We start from the raw sequence: 16,665 nt of genomic DNA, 5'->3' as shown, positions 1-16,665 counted from the left end.
GAAATACCTGTAACTCAGATTTTCCCTTTTCATAAAAAACCCTTACATTGCCTCTGATTTTAGGGCGCAGGGTTAAATTTGCTTTCCTGGCTTTCTAGTTGACCTTTACCGGGTTATGTCATTGGTGTGAGTGGCTTGTTGAGTCCCCTCAAGGCTAGGATTGATCGAGAGGCTTAGAAACCAGGGAGAACAGCTTTCTGCATCGATGATGGACTCATTTGGAGATGTAATTATTTATATCAAGGTGACTGGCTCTGTCCAGGTTAGGAGCTTACCCACCTCATGCACACAAGAAGATGATGCCTTTGCCTGAAGGGCTTATAATCTACTTTTCAAAAGCTTCTGACACACAGGGAATCGGGCTGTCAAGTAATAATAGCATTGTGGTGTGTTAGAGACTACCCAGCACATGCCCTCGTGGGGCACGGTGTTACGGAGAGCACTTCTGCTGATGTCCGTGCTGCTGATTCAGAGCAGCCAGAGATGTTCATCCATCTATAAATGCTCTTCAAGAGGATGCTCTTCACTTCTAGTGGTGTTGTGATGAAGATGATGTTACAGCTCCTAAGTGCGTATTTGGATGGTCGGACCTTAAGAGACAATCTGTTCTTAGAACGGATTTAAAATGTTGCTTCCTCTGTACAGCTGCAAAGCTGCATTTTCAACACACATTTGGCCAGAGTTTTGTAAGCTTGTTTAACCTGCGTTTGGGGTCAAGTTCCTGGGAAAGGAATGGATGTGCCTCACGTCTGAGAAGCCGCATGCAGGCCTGGTGGGGTCTGGTTAAGTTCTGCCCTTCTTGAAGACTGAAGCTTGGTCTGCAAACTCTGTAGGGGCTAGGGATGAGGCAGGAGTGGGATGTTCTACTCCTGGGGCTGGATCATCTCTCCACAGAGTTAAACTCTGTGGCAACTGTCTGAGTTGCAGAGGATGGGACAGTCATAGTGCACGGAATTTTAAAACTCACTGAAAATCTCAGGCTTTTATCTCGCTGCAACCTATATTACAGCACTGCCCTTAAGATACATGAGCATCACTACTGTCTTTCCATGGCCAAATTTGTCCAGTCTGGCAAACAGAAATCCCATCCCCAAAAGGCTGTTTTTTTATTTGGCTTTCATCTATCACCTCTGTGTGCAGTCTTAGCTCTAAATTTACTTTTCCCCAGTCTGGCTGATAGAGGCTCCTGTGTATTGACTTTGCCACCTCAGATCTGTTAGGCTCTGTTTCCTTCGAGTGCCTCCAACATTGGAGGCTGGAGCTCCCCTGTCATTTAGGTCAAAGCTTCTCCTGCACCCCAAACCAACTGCATCTCAGGAGGACTGGTGTCCAAGCAAGGCTTGACCCTGGCCCTGCAGAAACTGAAAGACACTGTAAAGAGGAAAGAACCATTTTTAATCTTGTTATCAAAGAGCAGAATCAGTGTCCTCTCTGGGTTAGGATTATCTTGTGTCAGAGTTTGGAGTATAGGTAATATGTGAGAAGACCTTGGTCGTGTTGGTCCATCTCTACAGAGGTGGAATAATGTTGTGGCCACACTTGGTTGCCTTCGTTAGCCCTGATTCATGCAGTATGGGCTCCTCATTGTGTAGGTGGGTAACAGCAGTGTTGCCCTACTTGTGTCCAAGGTTTCTGCATTCATTGCGTAGTGGAGTTAGTCCAACCTGTCCTTTCCAGTCTGCCTTAGCCTGAGAGATATTTACAGCTCAGTACACTTTGCTTTTCTGCTCCTTGGTTGTCCGCATCCCTGGCAAGACTGCTTATAGGGGGGTGGGTTCATTTGCTGCTTGATGTGGTGCCACATCTTGAGCTGGGACTTGGGTTGCATCTGCCCAGCAACCCTTCCTGACAGGCTGGTGGTCTTGCATCGTCCTTTGGTTTCTCTAGCTCAGCTGTCCCTTGTCTGAAGACAGCTCACTTAATTTCCTTCTGATTGCCGCAGTCTCTGAAAGCAAATATTTAGCATTACCCTGTAGAGAGAGGATCACCTTGCAGTGTTATCCTGAGGAAACCTGAGCTACTTGGGAGGGGAAACCTGAGATGCTGAAAGCAACCCAAGGAGGTAGAGCAAGTCTGAATGGGATCTTCAGATCTTTGTGGCTGCTGCTCCCTGCTGACAGCTCTGGATATTGTGCATATATTGCCAAAAGCTCTTTTCAGTCCGACCTTGTATGACCCAGTGCTGAGCTGTGCAAGAGGGTGTGGTGGGGGCGTTGCCTCTGTCTTCTCCTAGACAAGTCAGGCTTTGATTAGAACCTTTTTTTTAGGAAGATGACGTTCCTCTGTGTTGCCTTTGTTGAACAGACATAAAAATGAACTAATATTGATGTGTGGTTTGAGCCAGGGGAATTCAGAGAGATACCGGAGCTGTGTGAAGGTTGTCGCTGACATTTGGTCTGATTATTTTATCCCGAAGCTTTGCTGACCCAAGCAGTAAGGTGATCAGCGTATAAGAAAACAAATGATTCTTAGAGACACCTTAGAATCTTGAGCATTTTTTTTTTAATATTTATTGTGCACCTTGCATGGTGCATTTAGGCCTTTATTCTTCATTTATTCTGCTTTCCAACCCCTGAGTAATTATTGAAAATCATGGGTTGTAAATGCTCATTGTGTCTTGATGGAAACTTACTGATCCTGGTGGTGGCAGAGATGAGTGGAAAAACAGGATGTTACAGGTGCTCTAAACCTGGAAACAAAATTGGAAAAAAGAAAATTATTTTTAAAAATAGCTTTGTTTTGATGTGGTCATTTTTCAGTGCAGAAAGCCTGCCAGGTTTTCTCTCCAGTTGTCTTTTTTTTTTTTTCCTGGTCTGCCTGTTGGTTTATGGACATTTTGGGGCTAGCCATACTGTACTGGTTTTGTAGAAAAACAAAGTGTTTTTCTTCACACTACATTGTTTTTAAACAACCCTGATTTCTGTTACTATCTGCTCCATTCAACAGAAAGGAATTTGAAATAAAATTTTAGTCCTTATCTCTGATAGCCATTGGGATAAATTTTCTAGGCTTAAAGCTATTAATTGTTGTTAAACTAAGTAGAACATCTGTTATTAGAGAAATCTAATTAATTTTTAGACTAATGAGATGAATTAATTGAATGAGTAGATGTAGCAATAAAATATGTGCTACAGAACAGTGGTCTAGGTGTTCTCTGCGGTATGGATAATCTATCTGGACTTCTGCAAAACATTTGACACTGTCCCACATAACATCCTTGTCTCTAAATTGAAGAGACATGGATTTCACAGACGGACCACTCAGTGAATAAGGAATTGGCTGGATGGTCGCACTCAAAGAGTTGTGGTCAGTGGCTCGATGTCCGAGTGGAGAGCAGTGACGAGGGGTGTCCTCAGGGGTCGGGGTTGGCACCAGCACTGTTGAACATCTTTGTTGGGGACATGGACAGTGGGGCTGAGCCCACCCTCAGCCCGTTCCCCCCGACCCCGAGCTGTGTGGGGCGGCGACACGCTGGAGGGAAGGGATCCATCCCGAGGGACCTGGGCAGGCTGGAGAGGGGGGACCCTCTGAACCTCAGGGAGGGCAACAAGGCCGAGGGCAAGGTCCTGCCCAGGGGTCGGGGCAATCCCAGGCACAAACCCAGGCTGGGCCAGGAGGGGCTGGAGAGCAGCCCCAAGGAGAAGGACTTGGGGGCTGGGGGTGGAAACTGCCTGTGAGGCAGCCCCGTGCGCTGGCAGCCCAGAAAGGCCCCGTGTGCTGGGCTGCACCCAGAGCAGGGGGGGCACAGGGCCAGGGGGGGATTCTCCCCTCTGCTCCGCTCTGGGAGACCCCCCTGCAGGGCTGGGTCCAGCTCGGGGGCACCAACAGCAGAAGGACACGGACCTGCTCCAGCGGGGCCAGAGGAGCCACGGAGATGCTGGGGGGGCTGGAGCCCCCCTGTGAGGACAGGCTGGGAGAGTTGGGGGGTTCAGCTGGAGAAGAGAAGGCTCCGGGGAGACCTTAGAGCGGCCCCCCAGGGCTGAAAGGTGCTGCGGGAACGGGGGGAGGGACTCGTCATCAGGGGGTGTAGGGATAGGATGGGTGGTAAAAGTTTTAAACTGTCAGAGGGGAGATCTAGATGAGATCTGAGGCAGAAATTGTTCCCTGTGAGGGGGGTGAGGCCCTGGCACAGGCTGCCCAGAGAAGCTGTGGCTGCCCCCTCCCTGGAAGGGTTCAAGGCCAGGTTGGACGGGGCTTTGGGCAACCTGGGCTGGTGGAAGGTGGCCCTGCCCGGGGCAGGGGGGTGGAAGAGGATGATCTTTAACGTCCCTTCCAACCCAAACCAGTCTGTGATTTGATAATAATACCCTGGTTTCTGGACTTCCTTCTTTCTATACTGGCTTTATAATAACTGATTGCATAGAAAGATAGGAGAATGAAGAACTGAGGTGATTTAGGTAACTCTGGAGATAACCCAGGAATAGAGAATTGGTATCACATTAACAATCACTGGGAGTCTTTAGCTAGCCACTGCTTGGGGGACCACACTGGTGAGCAAATCTCTCTAATTTTTCACCAGACCTCGAGCTAGCCGGGTTTCTGGCATTGCAGGCCATGTTAACTCTGCATTGAACTCTACCCTGTGTGTGAAAGACCATCAGCGGATGTAAATGCATTGTTCATTGCAGGCTCTAGTAACATGCAGTTCTCTCTGGGGAACACTGGTACACCAGTGTAACTGGCCAGTCTGTGATCTGCAAAACAAGATTGGTTGGCTCACTAATATCTCTAAACCATTCTGACATGGTTTCATAAACATTTCCACTTATTACTAATCTCTCCTTGCTCTTATTTTTGCCCCATAGTTGGCACCAGAAAACACTCTGATGTCCTTCCAGAAGGCAGTGGAGCAGAAGTTGTATGGAGTCCAAGCTGATGTTGTGCTGAGGTAAGTCAGTGCGCTGGTTGGTCCAAGACTTCCTGGTTGGATGGCCCAAACCATGCTGCTGGGTCTTTCCTACCTGATGTGTGACTGGTGGTTACTGCTCTTGCCCGTTGAAAAGGGACCCTGTGGTGAACGTATCCAGTAACTCCTTGTTGTCTCCGTTTGTAATGCACAGATGCTACGAGTTGTTCCACTGAGACGTTGATTCAAGTTGTCCGGGTGGGGGGAACCTGGATATCTTTGTCATGAAACTAATCTTCAGTTGCAGGAAGACTGTAGTTTATCCTAGAGCTTGCTTTCTTACAGTGAAACAGCACCTGCTTTCTAGCCTGGTTTCAAGTCCCCTGGCCTTAGGAAGAGGCAGCAGCTTAAATGTGCATTTTTCTGGGATGTCCCACGTGCAGAGAGAGCAGACATCCCACACTGACTTCATGGTGCTGGAAGACTTCAGGAGGGTTTTTATCAGCCTTGTAAAACTCAAAAGAATTTAGAGGCCCAGGATTAAGCCCCTTCTCTTCCCATCCCTCTCATGCCACTAGTGCTGGGGGAAGGAGGGACCCGATGATACTGCTGACTGTCAAAAAGTCATTCCTTGCAGGCAAATGTTGAGCTGAATTGACAAGGCCAATTTAGAGAGGGTAATTCAGAGAGCTGTGCTGTGTTCCAGGAGTGTGATCATTCTTTAATATTCTTGTTCCTTTTCTAAACTGTGGGGTTTTTTGCATGAGTTATAGATGCACAAGAGGGCAAAAGTGGCACAAAGGGAGCAGTAATGCCTTGCCTTGGTGGTTTCTCAGTTTGTTATAAGTACAAGAAAGACTCAAACCTGATATTTTATTTTTCCCTGACTGCTTTGGAAAGATGTAGTCTTGCATCCATCATATCTTGATGGAAAGATATTTTTGCCTGGTGGAAGGTGGACTTCTGAAGTTAGTGCTTTTTTTTTCTTTATCATTTGCTTTCAAACAATTTTATAAAAACTAAAGTAATTTCTACCCACAGGGGAGTGGAAGGGAAGGATGAAGTATGAATTGGGATGTATGGGATACAATTCTTGTTCTTTCCAAATTTAGTTCACTAAAGTGAGACTGTCCAGACTCACAGGTGAGAACTTGGCTCATGTGGCTGAATCTGTTGCTTCCATTAGCACTGGCCAAGGAGAAAGGTGGACTTTTGGGAGGCAGAGAGGTGGAAAAGCTCTAAGAACTTTCCCTGTTTCCACCCATCAGCCATCTGAGATGAGCTCTCCAAGCATCCATAGCTTAAACAATGCCCCTGATAGCCCAGTTATCTGAGGCCCTCTCTAGGTGACCCAAGTGTCTTTATAAAAAGAGGACTCCAGTGACCTTTAGACCCAAAAGCGAGCTTTCAAGACAGCTGGCAGTAACTTTGGGAAGGGTTTGCAGCACAACACCCATTGCTGCCCTTATCACTTTGAAAGAGGCTCTTTGTGCCTGTGGCTGAATGGGTCTGCTCCACCTGGGGTGTCCTCAAGACATCACTCCTGGGATGCTTCCATGTTCTTCGAGGCACGTATCGACCATGGGTGAGCTGCTTGGACATACTCAGACCCATCGCATCCTTCTCCCTACCTGTTACACACCCCAAACTGTGTGGCCCTGGTTATAAAGCCAGTTCTGGTTATAAAACCAACTTTGCTTCCAGCAGCAGGAGCATGGTATTGCTGCATGTCCCCCTCTCATCTTCTACCTCCTCCCACATCTCTTCTTCTAAAGTTCTGATTTCTGTCTCTGAATTATTTTTCAGACCTGTGCCTGCTAATACGTTGTGGTTAGCCTTGGGTAGTGCTGAGTGAGTCTGTAAGAGGAAGGATTAGAGAGAGAGAGTGAATGTTCAGTGCCCCATAGGATTTCTGCACTGTGATTAAGGCTTAGCAGTATCTGATGATGGTCTGCTATGAGATGTTAAGAGTTGAGTCCTATCTCCCTTAAACACTCCACACATTTAATTCTGCAGTTGCTTAGCATCTTTCATTTTCTTTTTTTTTTTTTTTTAAATAAACTATTTATTAAAAACTAACTGCAGCAGCGTGGTGTGCTGTTGAGCATGGTATTGCTGTGTCAGTGCGTTGCTTTGGGTTGGGGAAGTAGTTGGCACCGCTCTTGCTAGAAATAGCAAATAAAGACGCCAGTGACCTTTGTGATAAGGGACTTCTACAGGCAGTGGTAAAGCTGAGGCAGCATTTCCTCCATCATCTAAAATTGGTTTTTGTTTTCTCTCTAGCTCTGGAGGTGAGTGCTCTCAGTTGCCTCCTATTTCAAAGGGATTTTGTATTTTAATCCCATCTTCTTTCCAGACTTTACCTGAGTCTCCTATTATGAAGATGGGCTCCTTGCTTTCGAAATGTCATTATAATCCATCTGGCTGCCTTGGGTTTATCTTGATTTCTGAGTGCAGACAACTGTCCCCCTGCCCTTGATAAAAACTGTCACTGCCCTGTGTGGTGTTACCACTGATCCAGTCACAGAAAATTGGGTAGAAGAAAGTTTGAAGAGCTTTTTAGGTTTCCCAGCACCATTGTTCTGTAATATCTAGGTGACTTAAAGAAAATCTACCCCTCAGATGAAACTAAATAGACAAATGCATACCCTGTGGTTTTTAAGATGCATGAACTTAACTCATGTGAGCATGGCTGTTTCCTTGAAACGAATTTTCAATTGGAAAAGGCAATTTCAGAGCAATTTTGGTAGCTTGGAACCCTTACATCTTGCTGAAAGCCTGTGAACATTAACTTCTCCTATAGCCTGAGAGCCTTTGAAAATTTTACTCATCATCTACTATTAAGAATTTGAGAATAGCTCGTGTGTGTGTTTCTGGATACAGGGTATGGAAAACCTCTGATGTTATAGGGAGGTACAGACATTGCTGAAGGCTTTGGTTAATGTGAGCATTCAGGGTCGGTGTTCTTGTCCAAGCTACATGAGTTTGGCATGTGACATGTTTGAGGGGGGAGGAGGGAGGGATGGATAGGGTTATGTCAGCATTTGAATGACTGAAAACATCTAGCAGGTATCTAAGACTTTTTCTCTCTGGGTGCATCTTGTTTCAACTGGTCTTGGGGATGCTGGGGGTGTGTTAAGCTGGTTGAGATCTTCACAATGATGTTGATGTGATGAGAGAGGCCAGAGTGGGAATGGGTGTTTATCGAGTACTGTGTATGTGGTTGTGCCCCTCCACCTGTAATGGGGTCTCCAACTGTCTTTGCAGCTATGATGGAGTGCCGTTTCTGATGCATGACAAGACACTCAGGAGAACAACAAATGTGGAGGAAGTATTTCCAGAGCGGGCCTACGAGCACTCCTCCATGTTCAACTGGACCGACCTGGAAAGGCTGAATGCTGGAGAGTGGTTCCTAAAGGTGGGTACAGCCGTGGAGAGGGGGCTCGGAGCCATGGCCATGGGATGAAAGCTTACGCCTAACTCTTTAAAGTGAAGAGGCGTAGATCCGTCCGCTCAGTGGAGTGGTCTGAAGTGCAGCTCAACCATGAACCACGTTTAGGTCTGTCCTGTACTAAACTTAGACTTGGTCTAAAGGGCATGTTGTCTTTCTGCACCTCTTCTACCACCTGGAAGAAGGGGCTTTAATGCCTGGCTGACACCACAAAGAACCTCAAGACCTCCAGGAGGAGGAATGTGATTATAAAGAGAACAGAAAAGACAGTGCCTCGTATGCCATTCCTTTTTCTTTAATTTACTTTTGGAGACCATTGTCTTTCCAAAGAAAAAGCAAGAAATTCAGCCTTTCCTAGGAGGGTGAGGAATTGCTGTGGGATGGGCTTGACACATCCTTTGGCATACAGCCAGGTTGCAGGTGGGATTTCTTTTTGCCAAGCTACTCTCTGGCCAGCAGCCATAACCTTCTTGGAGAGCATTAGCTGTGGTCTGGAAGGAAAGGAGGGCTTGCAGCACTCTGGCACGCTCGTGTGAGCTTGAACGTGGCTCGCTGCAGTGATGCGAGCTCAGGTACCGGTTTCATATGCTGGTTTGGAGTTCCCTGAAACCACCACAGCTTCCCTGCTGTTCTGAGCTGGTCTGAAGGGGGGATGAGGTTGTCTGTGTGTTACACCTGCACAGAAGCTGGCTTGTCTTGCAGATGTGGTTGTGGGAGAGGGAATGCAGGGAAACTGCTGCTCGTTGGATGAGAAGGGCCAAGGTATCATCTGGAAGGCTGCTTTTTGGGATGTACTTTGAAGCAGTCGTTCCTGAAGTCAGAAGCCCTTCTCTTCCAACAGCCTCTCTGATCACTCTTAGTTAGGTAACAACTGGTCCTTTTTATTTTTGGATCCTGAAGAGAATCCCTGGTGATCATGTGCATAGCATGAGAAGGTACATTTTTAGCTCTCTACCTTGGAAAATTACATTACTGCCCTGTAGCTCTGCTCTTCCTCTGAAAATGGGGTGACCTGTCCAACACAGCTTGTTTTTAATGCAGATCTGTGACCTCCCCTTGGGTAGGGAAACTGAGGCACAGAGAAACACTTCAGCAAGCTGCAAGATGGTCCTCGAGCAGTTGTCAGCATGTCCCACTGCTGCCAAGGTGGGATAGAAAAGGGTCTTCACCTGTACTGGGGGTGTATGGACTTTGTGACAGTAATATTGGGATTTGCTTTGCTTTCAGAATGACCCTTTTTGGACGGCTGGGTCTCTCTCAAGATCTGACTACTTGGAAGCTGCCAACCAGTCAGTCTGCAAGCTGGCAGATATGCTGCAGGTGATCGAGGACAATGTATCGCTCATCCTGAACTTCCAGGACCTGCCATCAACTCATCCCTACTACAGCACTTACATCAACGTCACCCTGGAAACCATCCTGGCATCAGGAATTCAGCAACAGGCTGTGAGTTCTGTGGGGTCGGTGACATTTCCAAAATGGGTTCCCCCACATCTTTGAGTGTCTCCATTTGGACATCAATCCTTGAGTGATCCATTCTGGGCAATTGATTTCAAATGCCACCCTGTGCCAGGACATCATGCTGGGGAGGACTGTGCCTCCAGACTGGTGGTCCCAGAGGCTGGGGTTAGCATGGACCTCTGAAAGCCACCCAAGGTGACTGCTGATGCAGCAGTGTGCCCTGGAAGTAAGGAGGCTTGGTAGCCTCTTGGGCTGTACAAATGGTAGTAGAGCTAGCAGTGACTGTACTGACCAGTACAAGGCAGATGTTGGTAAACTGGGGCAAGTCCTGAAGGCCACCAAACTGGTCAGGGTGTTGAACATAGGAAGAGGGGCTGAGAGAACTGTGTTTCTTCATCCTGGAAAAGAAAAGACTTTGGAGAGCTGCTATTAGGTCTCCCCAGTACTGGTGAGGAGGTTGTTGAGAAGTTGGACTGAGGCTCTTCACTGCGCTGCATGTCGGGAGAATGGGAGGCAGCAGTCAGGAACTGAAACAGGAGAGGTACCTGCTGGATATAAGGAAACTAGTTTTCCTCTGTAAGGGCAGGTAAGTGTTGAGAGGGACCTGGAAAACTGAGGGTTCTCCATCCTTGGAGATTTTCAAAACCCAGCTAGACAAAGCCCTGAACAACCTGATCTGAAATCAGTGTTGGGGTTGGTTTGTGTTGGAGTAGAGATCTCCTGAGGTCCCTTCCCACCGAGTGATTCCGTAAGAGCCTCAGACATGAGAGAAGAGGCTGAGACCTGGAGGCTGGGTGTGAGCAGCAGTGAGGCATTCGTCTCCCTCTGACTCCTTAGTTTTAAATAGTCCTCCCTGAGCTGAGCAACTATTTCCACCTAGAGTCAGCTTCTGCTTGAAGGAGAAACAGATGTCCTGGATCTGAGGGGTTTTCAGCAAAAGGAAGTCTATGTACCTGCAGAGATCGCGTCCAGACTTTCATTTCTTGCCCCAGAATTGTCCTTGCTGGATTATGCCAAACATTTTGATTTCCAGCTCTGAGTGGCTGCATGCAGAGTCCAGCCAGCCTTGTTACCAGTGTCCTCTCCGACCACAGGGTATTGATCTTCACCCAGCCCATCAGGAGCTCCCTGTGATGCCGTGATTTATTCTGGAGGGAATGCACCACTGCCCACGTGTCGGAAAGGCACAAGGGTGTCCCTTGGAAAACTACTGTCCTTCACCTAGCTTGGGAAGGAAATCTGGTTCTTTCACTTGCCCTCTGCTCTCCCTTGATTATGGACTGGTTGGAAATAGTGTGGTGAGGCTGGCAAGTGGAGTAACTACGTCGCTCGCGGCTCAGATATTTTGTCTGTACCAATTAGGTGCATCTTTTATGTGCAGACAAGTTCAGCGCTGACTTGTGCAGCGATGGGCCCAGGAGGGAATGGAGCTATTTTTAATTTCCATCTGTGCTTCCAGTGACTGACACTGCCACCCAATTCCCAATTAACTGTGTGGCTGCAGTGACAGTGTTACCCACAAGCCTCTGCCAGCTTGGTTAGATCCAAGGGAGGAGGACCATGCTGTCTTCTCCTTGGGTATTGGAATGGAGAGCAGGAGGAAAAATAGCTGAAACATAGATGGGGGGTTGTGAAGTGATATTTCTCACCAGTTTTTATGGTTCCCTACTGAAAATATATATGGCTGATTCTGTGCTGCTGTGATGGTTTGGTAGATGAGTGTCGCTGAGTTATGAAACACGGGTTAAAGCAATACAATGCTCAGTGGTACTGCTGAGATCATCTGGTTGGGGCCAGCCTCTGCTGAAAAACTGCCCAGCTTGGTTTCTGCATCCACTTTACATCTAGCAGCTGAACATGTTAACAGTAATTAATTTGACACGCTTTCAAAGCATGGAATGAGCTTAGGAGAATCCTTGCCCTGGGCTGGAGTAGATGTAGCCCTGATAAAAGATGGTGACTAGTCTTAGCCATGGGATCACCAGAGGCTTCTCCTCTGTGTCCTATCTGCACTGTCAGTTTTAGCTTCGTGTCCTTAGTTCTCTCTGTGCTCTGAACCGGGCAGGGAAGACAGGTCTTCAAGGATACACCATGGCTCTTCTCATGAGCCCTTGGCCTGATCCCTTTGTAGCTCAACCCTTTTCACCTCGACCATTTTGTGCCTTACAGTCCTTTGGGCTTGACGATAAACCTGAAATACGTTTCATTAAAGATGTGGGTGGCTGTAAGTGTCTCCTAGACAATTTGTATGACAAATGAGGTGGTCTCATGTCATTTTGGCTTGCTGTAACCTGGCTGTCTGAGAAGCTGCCTCGTGTCACCATCTTTGTGAACCATCTTTGCCGTAGCTGTTCTGTCTCCCTCCTTCCACAGGTGATGTGGCTGCCGGACACGGAGAGGCAGCTGGTCAGACAGATTGCACCAGGTTTCCAACAGACTTCTGGCCTCAAGATGGACGCAGAGCACTTGAGGGAGAAGGGCATTGTGAAGCTCAACCTGCGTTACACCAAGGTCACAAATGAGGATGTCAGGTAGGGTCCTCCCTTTGGACACTTGTGTGATGGCCGGTGTGCTCCACGGTGGTGTTCACAGCTCTGTGCATGCTTGTGCCCTGTGTTCATCCCTGGCCTAGCAGCATCTTTTCTGATTGTCCCAGGCCATCTTATCTGCACAGAGGTACCTTTACAGATGGACTTGCTCTTGAAACCTTGAGCTGTGCAAACTTGTTCCTACCCATCACCTGGAATCCAGGCTGTTCCCAGGAGTGCGCAGCTGACTGATAACTCTACATGCTAATTCAGTATATGATGATCCTTTTTGAAATACAAATATATGAGTTCTCTGATTCTTATTACACTGTCAGTTCTGGGAAAAAGTGAAGGTTTTTCACACCAAGTACCTCCAGGTGTTGTTTCATCCTCATTAGCAGCTGCCCTTTGCTTCTGTTCCTCTGCTCCACAGTTGCTACCACAAAATTTTGATTAGTCCAAAGTCTGTATGTGCTTTCAGAAATTTATCTTTGCAGAGAGAATTTACCTGTCTTATTACTGTCCTTTGACAGCTATTTAGACTGGTCAGGTCTCCTCTTAAGTGAGATTGGCACAGCATGGGGTTCCTCTCCTTCTGCTTGAGCCTGTATTTGAACCGTGCAGTGTTAGCTCCCAGTTTTGCCCCCTTCTCAGAAAGGGTGGAATGTCTCTGGTAGAGCTCTTCTATTTTTTTTTAAAGTTTGAATTTTTTTCCTAAAGAAATACTTGAGAAGGGTTTGTAGAAGAAAAGTATCTTCAAAGGATTTGTCTTGCTGTTCATTTGGCCTGGGAGTTGGGAAGAGCTGAACCCTGCAGCTGTTTGAGAATGTGCTCTTATTTAATGTAATCTAGTGGTGTCTCTCCATGGCTGCCAGCAATCAGTCTAACTGCTTGCCCCTTTAAACCAAGCCTGTGCTTTACCTGCTGGAAAATTCCTGCCTGGTTTTCCCCTACCTATTTGAGCTATCTCATGGAGTGGGTCATATGCCAACTCTCTCCTCTACCCCAGCTCTTCAGCCCCAATCTCTAATCAATCCCACGTCAGCTGTCTCCAAAATCAGACCTCCCACCTGTTTCTTGAACCCTGAAGACCTTGTGGTGCCTAGTCAAATGTTGCTGCAGTCCTGCAGCACAAGCCAGAACAGGGCTTTCCCTGCTATGACAGAGTTTCCTCAGTCCCCTCAAAAATCAGCATCTGGATGCAATGTTGCTCCAACCACCTTCTGCCCTTGAGAATCCCTTTGCTTTTGGAGCAGCTTGATCGTGTTGTGAGCTTTGAGATGTCCACATCTTGTACGGTGGCCTACCACCTCAAAGTGCTTTGCTGATATGGAATTGCCAGGATTAATCTCTGTGCTTGCCAGCGTGAGGGAGATTAGTGATGGTTCTGCTTTGTAGATAAGGAAACAGCAATTTATGCAAATTGGATGGGTACAGGGAGTCCACTCTCAGTGCTTGGTTTGCTGCTGACAGCTCCTGTACCCTAGCTTGTAGTTTTAGCTTCTTGGAAAATGACCTCAGGAGACTGGAAGCTGTAACTCTGTGACCATCCCCAAAACAAGGGCATGGGAATTGTAGGAACTGCTGTTGGAAATGCAGTCTTATCAGTTTTTAATTAAGTAAATTGCCTCTGAAGTGTTACAGGCATCTGAGCCAGATGTTAATTTTGCATCAGCACGATGATGTGGTGCTTAGAAAAACATGATGTGCCCATCACTTGTGAGGAAATATCTGCAATGGGATGTGGCCTGGGTCAGACAGCTTTGAAGAGGCAGAGAAAGTTTTAAAGTTCAAACCATTTGATTGCAATGCCCTTGGGTTACTTAGAAAGTGACTGTGCCCTGTTAGAAAAAAAACCCAAACAAAAAAAGCCCAAAACATAAAAAAACCCAAACCAAACTATTTTATGCAGTTCAAACCCAATAGATCTAGCTTTGATTACAGTGGTGGCTGATGGCAAAGAGCTCTCCTCTTGGAGTTAGGGGTCAGATGTTTGCTGGGGGACTCACATCTCTCTCTCTGTCTCCTGGCAGGGACTACGCCATGGCAAACCTGAGTGTGAATCTCTACACTGTGAACGAGCCCTGGCTATACTCCATCCTGTGGTGTGCTGGCGTCCAGTCGGTCACCTCCGACAGCTCCCACGTCCTTCGCAAGGTGCCTTTTCCCATCTGGCTAATGGTAAGCACGATGCCTGGAAAGGTGCTGTGAACCCTGGGAGGGAGGGGTTGCAGTGGAGGGGTGTAGAGATGGCTCTTGACCACAGCAGCCGTTTGTCTGGTGGCTTTCTCCAGAAAGGTTTGTTTGGGTTCAATGTGCTATTGAGCCTGAGGTTTTTCTCCCTCTGTGTGCCTGAGGTGGCAACAGATCAATGCTCCTCTTGCACAGTCTCTTCCTTCAGACAGCCTTATCTCTCCCCATATGGGATTTGGGAGCCGTGGGCATTGTGTTGCATGCCCCATTTAACCCATAGGATTTTTCTATTTTTCTCCAATGGAAAAAAAACCCTTTCCAGACCTTCTGAGCAGCTGTTGAGTTCCAGGAGAAGCAGGTACACGGGTGAACCGGCAAAATTGGCTTCTGTGTTTTGGCCAAGTTGCAAAACTAGCTTTTTGCCTAACTTTAATATAGTTTTAATAATAAATGAGGACAAGTTTTATCTCTTGACTACCCCACTGCTTGGCAAGGAACAACCAGAGACCAAAGGTAGCCCCCTTACCCTACATGTAGCCAGTAAATTCTCTGAAAACTCCCCTAGCACTTTAGGTCTCTGAACCAAACATAAATCTTCATGTTGGACTGGAAGGAAAACTATGAAATAGCTGTATCAAAGTATGCCCAGAATAAGAGCTCAGCTGCAGTGGTGTAAGTGCATGTGGTGGAGGGGCTGTTTTCTGATGACAGATCCTGTTGAGGGTAAGATGGAAGACAGCTGTTTTACCTGCTACTCTGGCAGTTCTCTTGGGAAAGGGGAGAATGAGATGAGCATGAGGAGAACTTAATGTTATTGAGTTATCTGCATGTCTAGCTTGGAGGTGGCACCTCAAGACTACTGCCTAGATGGATGAAGACCTATGCACCATGTCCTTAGCCTTAGCTTAACTTACTGCTTCTATCTGACTACACAAATTCATACCGGTGTGTGATGAAGCTGGAGAATTGGAAATGGTTTTATAAAGACTGAATCTGTTGGCAGAAGAGATTATCCTTGTTTGAAATGTGCTGCTGCAAACATCTGTCCTCCACTACAGCTGGCAGGAGTTGTGTGCACGTCACTGGCAGCTTTAGCTCCAAAAGCTTCTTTGCTGATACCTGGAGCCTTCCTCTCCCACCTGCTGGATTTCCAACTCAGCCCTCTGCGGCGAGTGCACACTCTTATATCACTGACAGCATAAAGATCCCTTGTTTTTCTGCATATCGAAGTGCCTGCGTGAGGTGATCTCGCCAGTTTTGCCATCTGAGCCCCCTCTACCACATGGGGAATGGCTTGGGAGCCAGGCTCTGGCTGCCCAGTGCCTTTGGGGGTTTCACTGGGCTTTATCACCAGCTGAACAGCACAAATCTGTTCTGCTTCATTCACCCAGGGGCCATTTGTAATGGAAAAAATATGTTGTGTTTCAGTTAAATAAAGGGGAGGGGGTGGAAGAAGAAAAAAGTGACAGTCTCCACTCTACTCGTAAGAAGCTGCTGTAAGAAGAGAGGTCATCAGACACAGCATAGAGGAGGGCTTTGAAAAGCTTGAGCTGGGGCTGAGCTGGGGTTCAGCCCCTAACTTGATGTCTTTAAAGCAGGAGCCCAGCGTGGGACTCCTCTCTGCATTTTTGGGAGTCTCCCTCAGAGCCAGGGTTTGAGTCGCTCTCTGCCCAGTTGCACTGAATTGATGAAGGGTTTGGTGGGCTGCAAATGTGAGGATTTCAAGAGTAGGACTTACATTAAGTCAATTTTATTAAAAAAACCCCTAAACTAATCACACCGAAACGACCCTGTCTAAAAAAGAGGAATTGCAGGTGAAATACAGCAAGTTCCTGAGCAAGTCTTGGTGCGGATGGAGCAGGATAACAAGTTGTCTCTGCAATAGATGTTTGCTGACTCTCTGCAGGGCTGAGCAGACACCTGCTCACTGGGCACTCCTAATAACCATGTGCGTGGGGTGGATGTCTTTGGGAAAAACCCAATTTTTTTCCCTTTGATCACCTTGAAATTCCATCTTTGTCACTTAAAAACCTTCATTTGGTACCAAAAACTTGTAGCTTTGAGCTTTTTCAGGACTTAAAAAAAAAAAGTAATAACTGTAATCAGATGCTAGAGTTTGCTCAGAAATCTGTGTCTACCTGTTGCTTGGGGTATATTGTAGGAAATACAAGTTTTGCCCCACAGAA

General features: G+C 47.1%; 1 protein-coding gene across 2 annotated transcripts in view; it reads left to right on the top strand.

The window, feature by feature from the left end:
• Positions 1-16,665, top strand: part of GDPD5 (glycerophosphodiester phosphodiesterase domain containing 5) — a 177,748-nt gene that overhangs the window by 147,509 nt on the left and 13,574 nt on the right. For both annotated transcript variants that reach the window (XM_074918819.1, XM_074918808.1), the window contains exons 9-13: positions 4,806-4,888; positions 8,114-8,264; positions 9,525-9,743; positions 12,132-12,289; positions 14,320-14,467. In XM_074918819.1, coding sequence (XP_074774920.1) covers positions 4,806-4,888; positions 8,114-8,264; positions 9,525-9,743; positions 12,132-12,289; positions 14,320-14,467 — 759 coding nt within the window. The remainder of the gene's footprint in view (positions 1-4,805; positions 4,889-8,113; positions 8,265-9,524; positions 9,744-12,131; positions 12,290-14,319; positions 14,468-16,665) is intronic.

This window comes from Athene noctua, chromosome 1 (genome assembly GCF_965140245.1).
Source record: "Athene noctua chromosome 1, bAthNoc1.hap1.1, whole genome shotgun sequence".
In the NCBI taxonomy this organism is placed as follows: Eukaryota; Metazoa; Chordata; class Aves; order Strigiformes; family Strigidae; genus Athene; species Athene noctua.
Note: the sequence above shows the minus strand (reverse complement) of the source record. Positions and strands in the feature narration are given on the sequence as shown.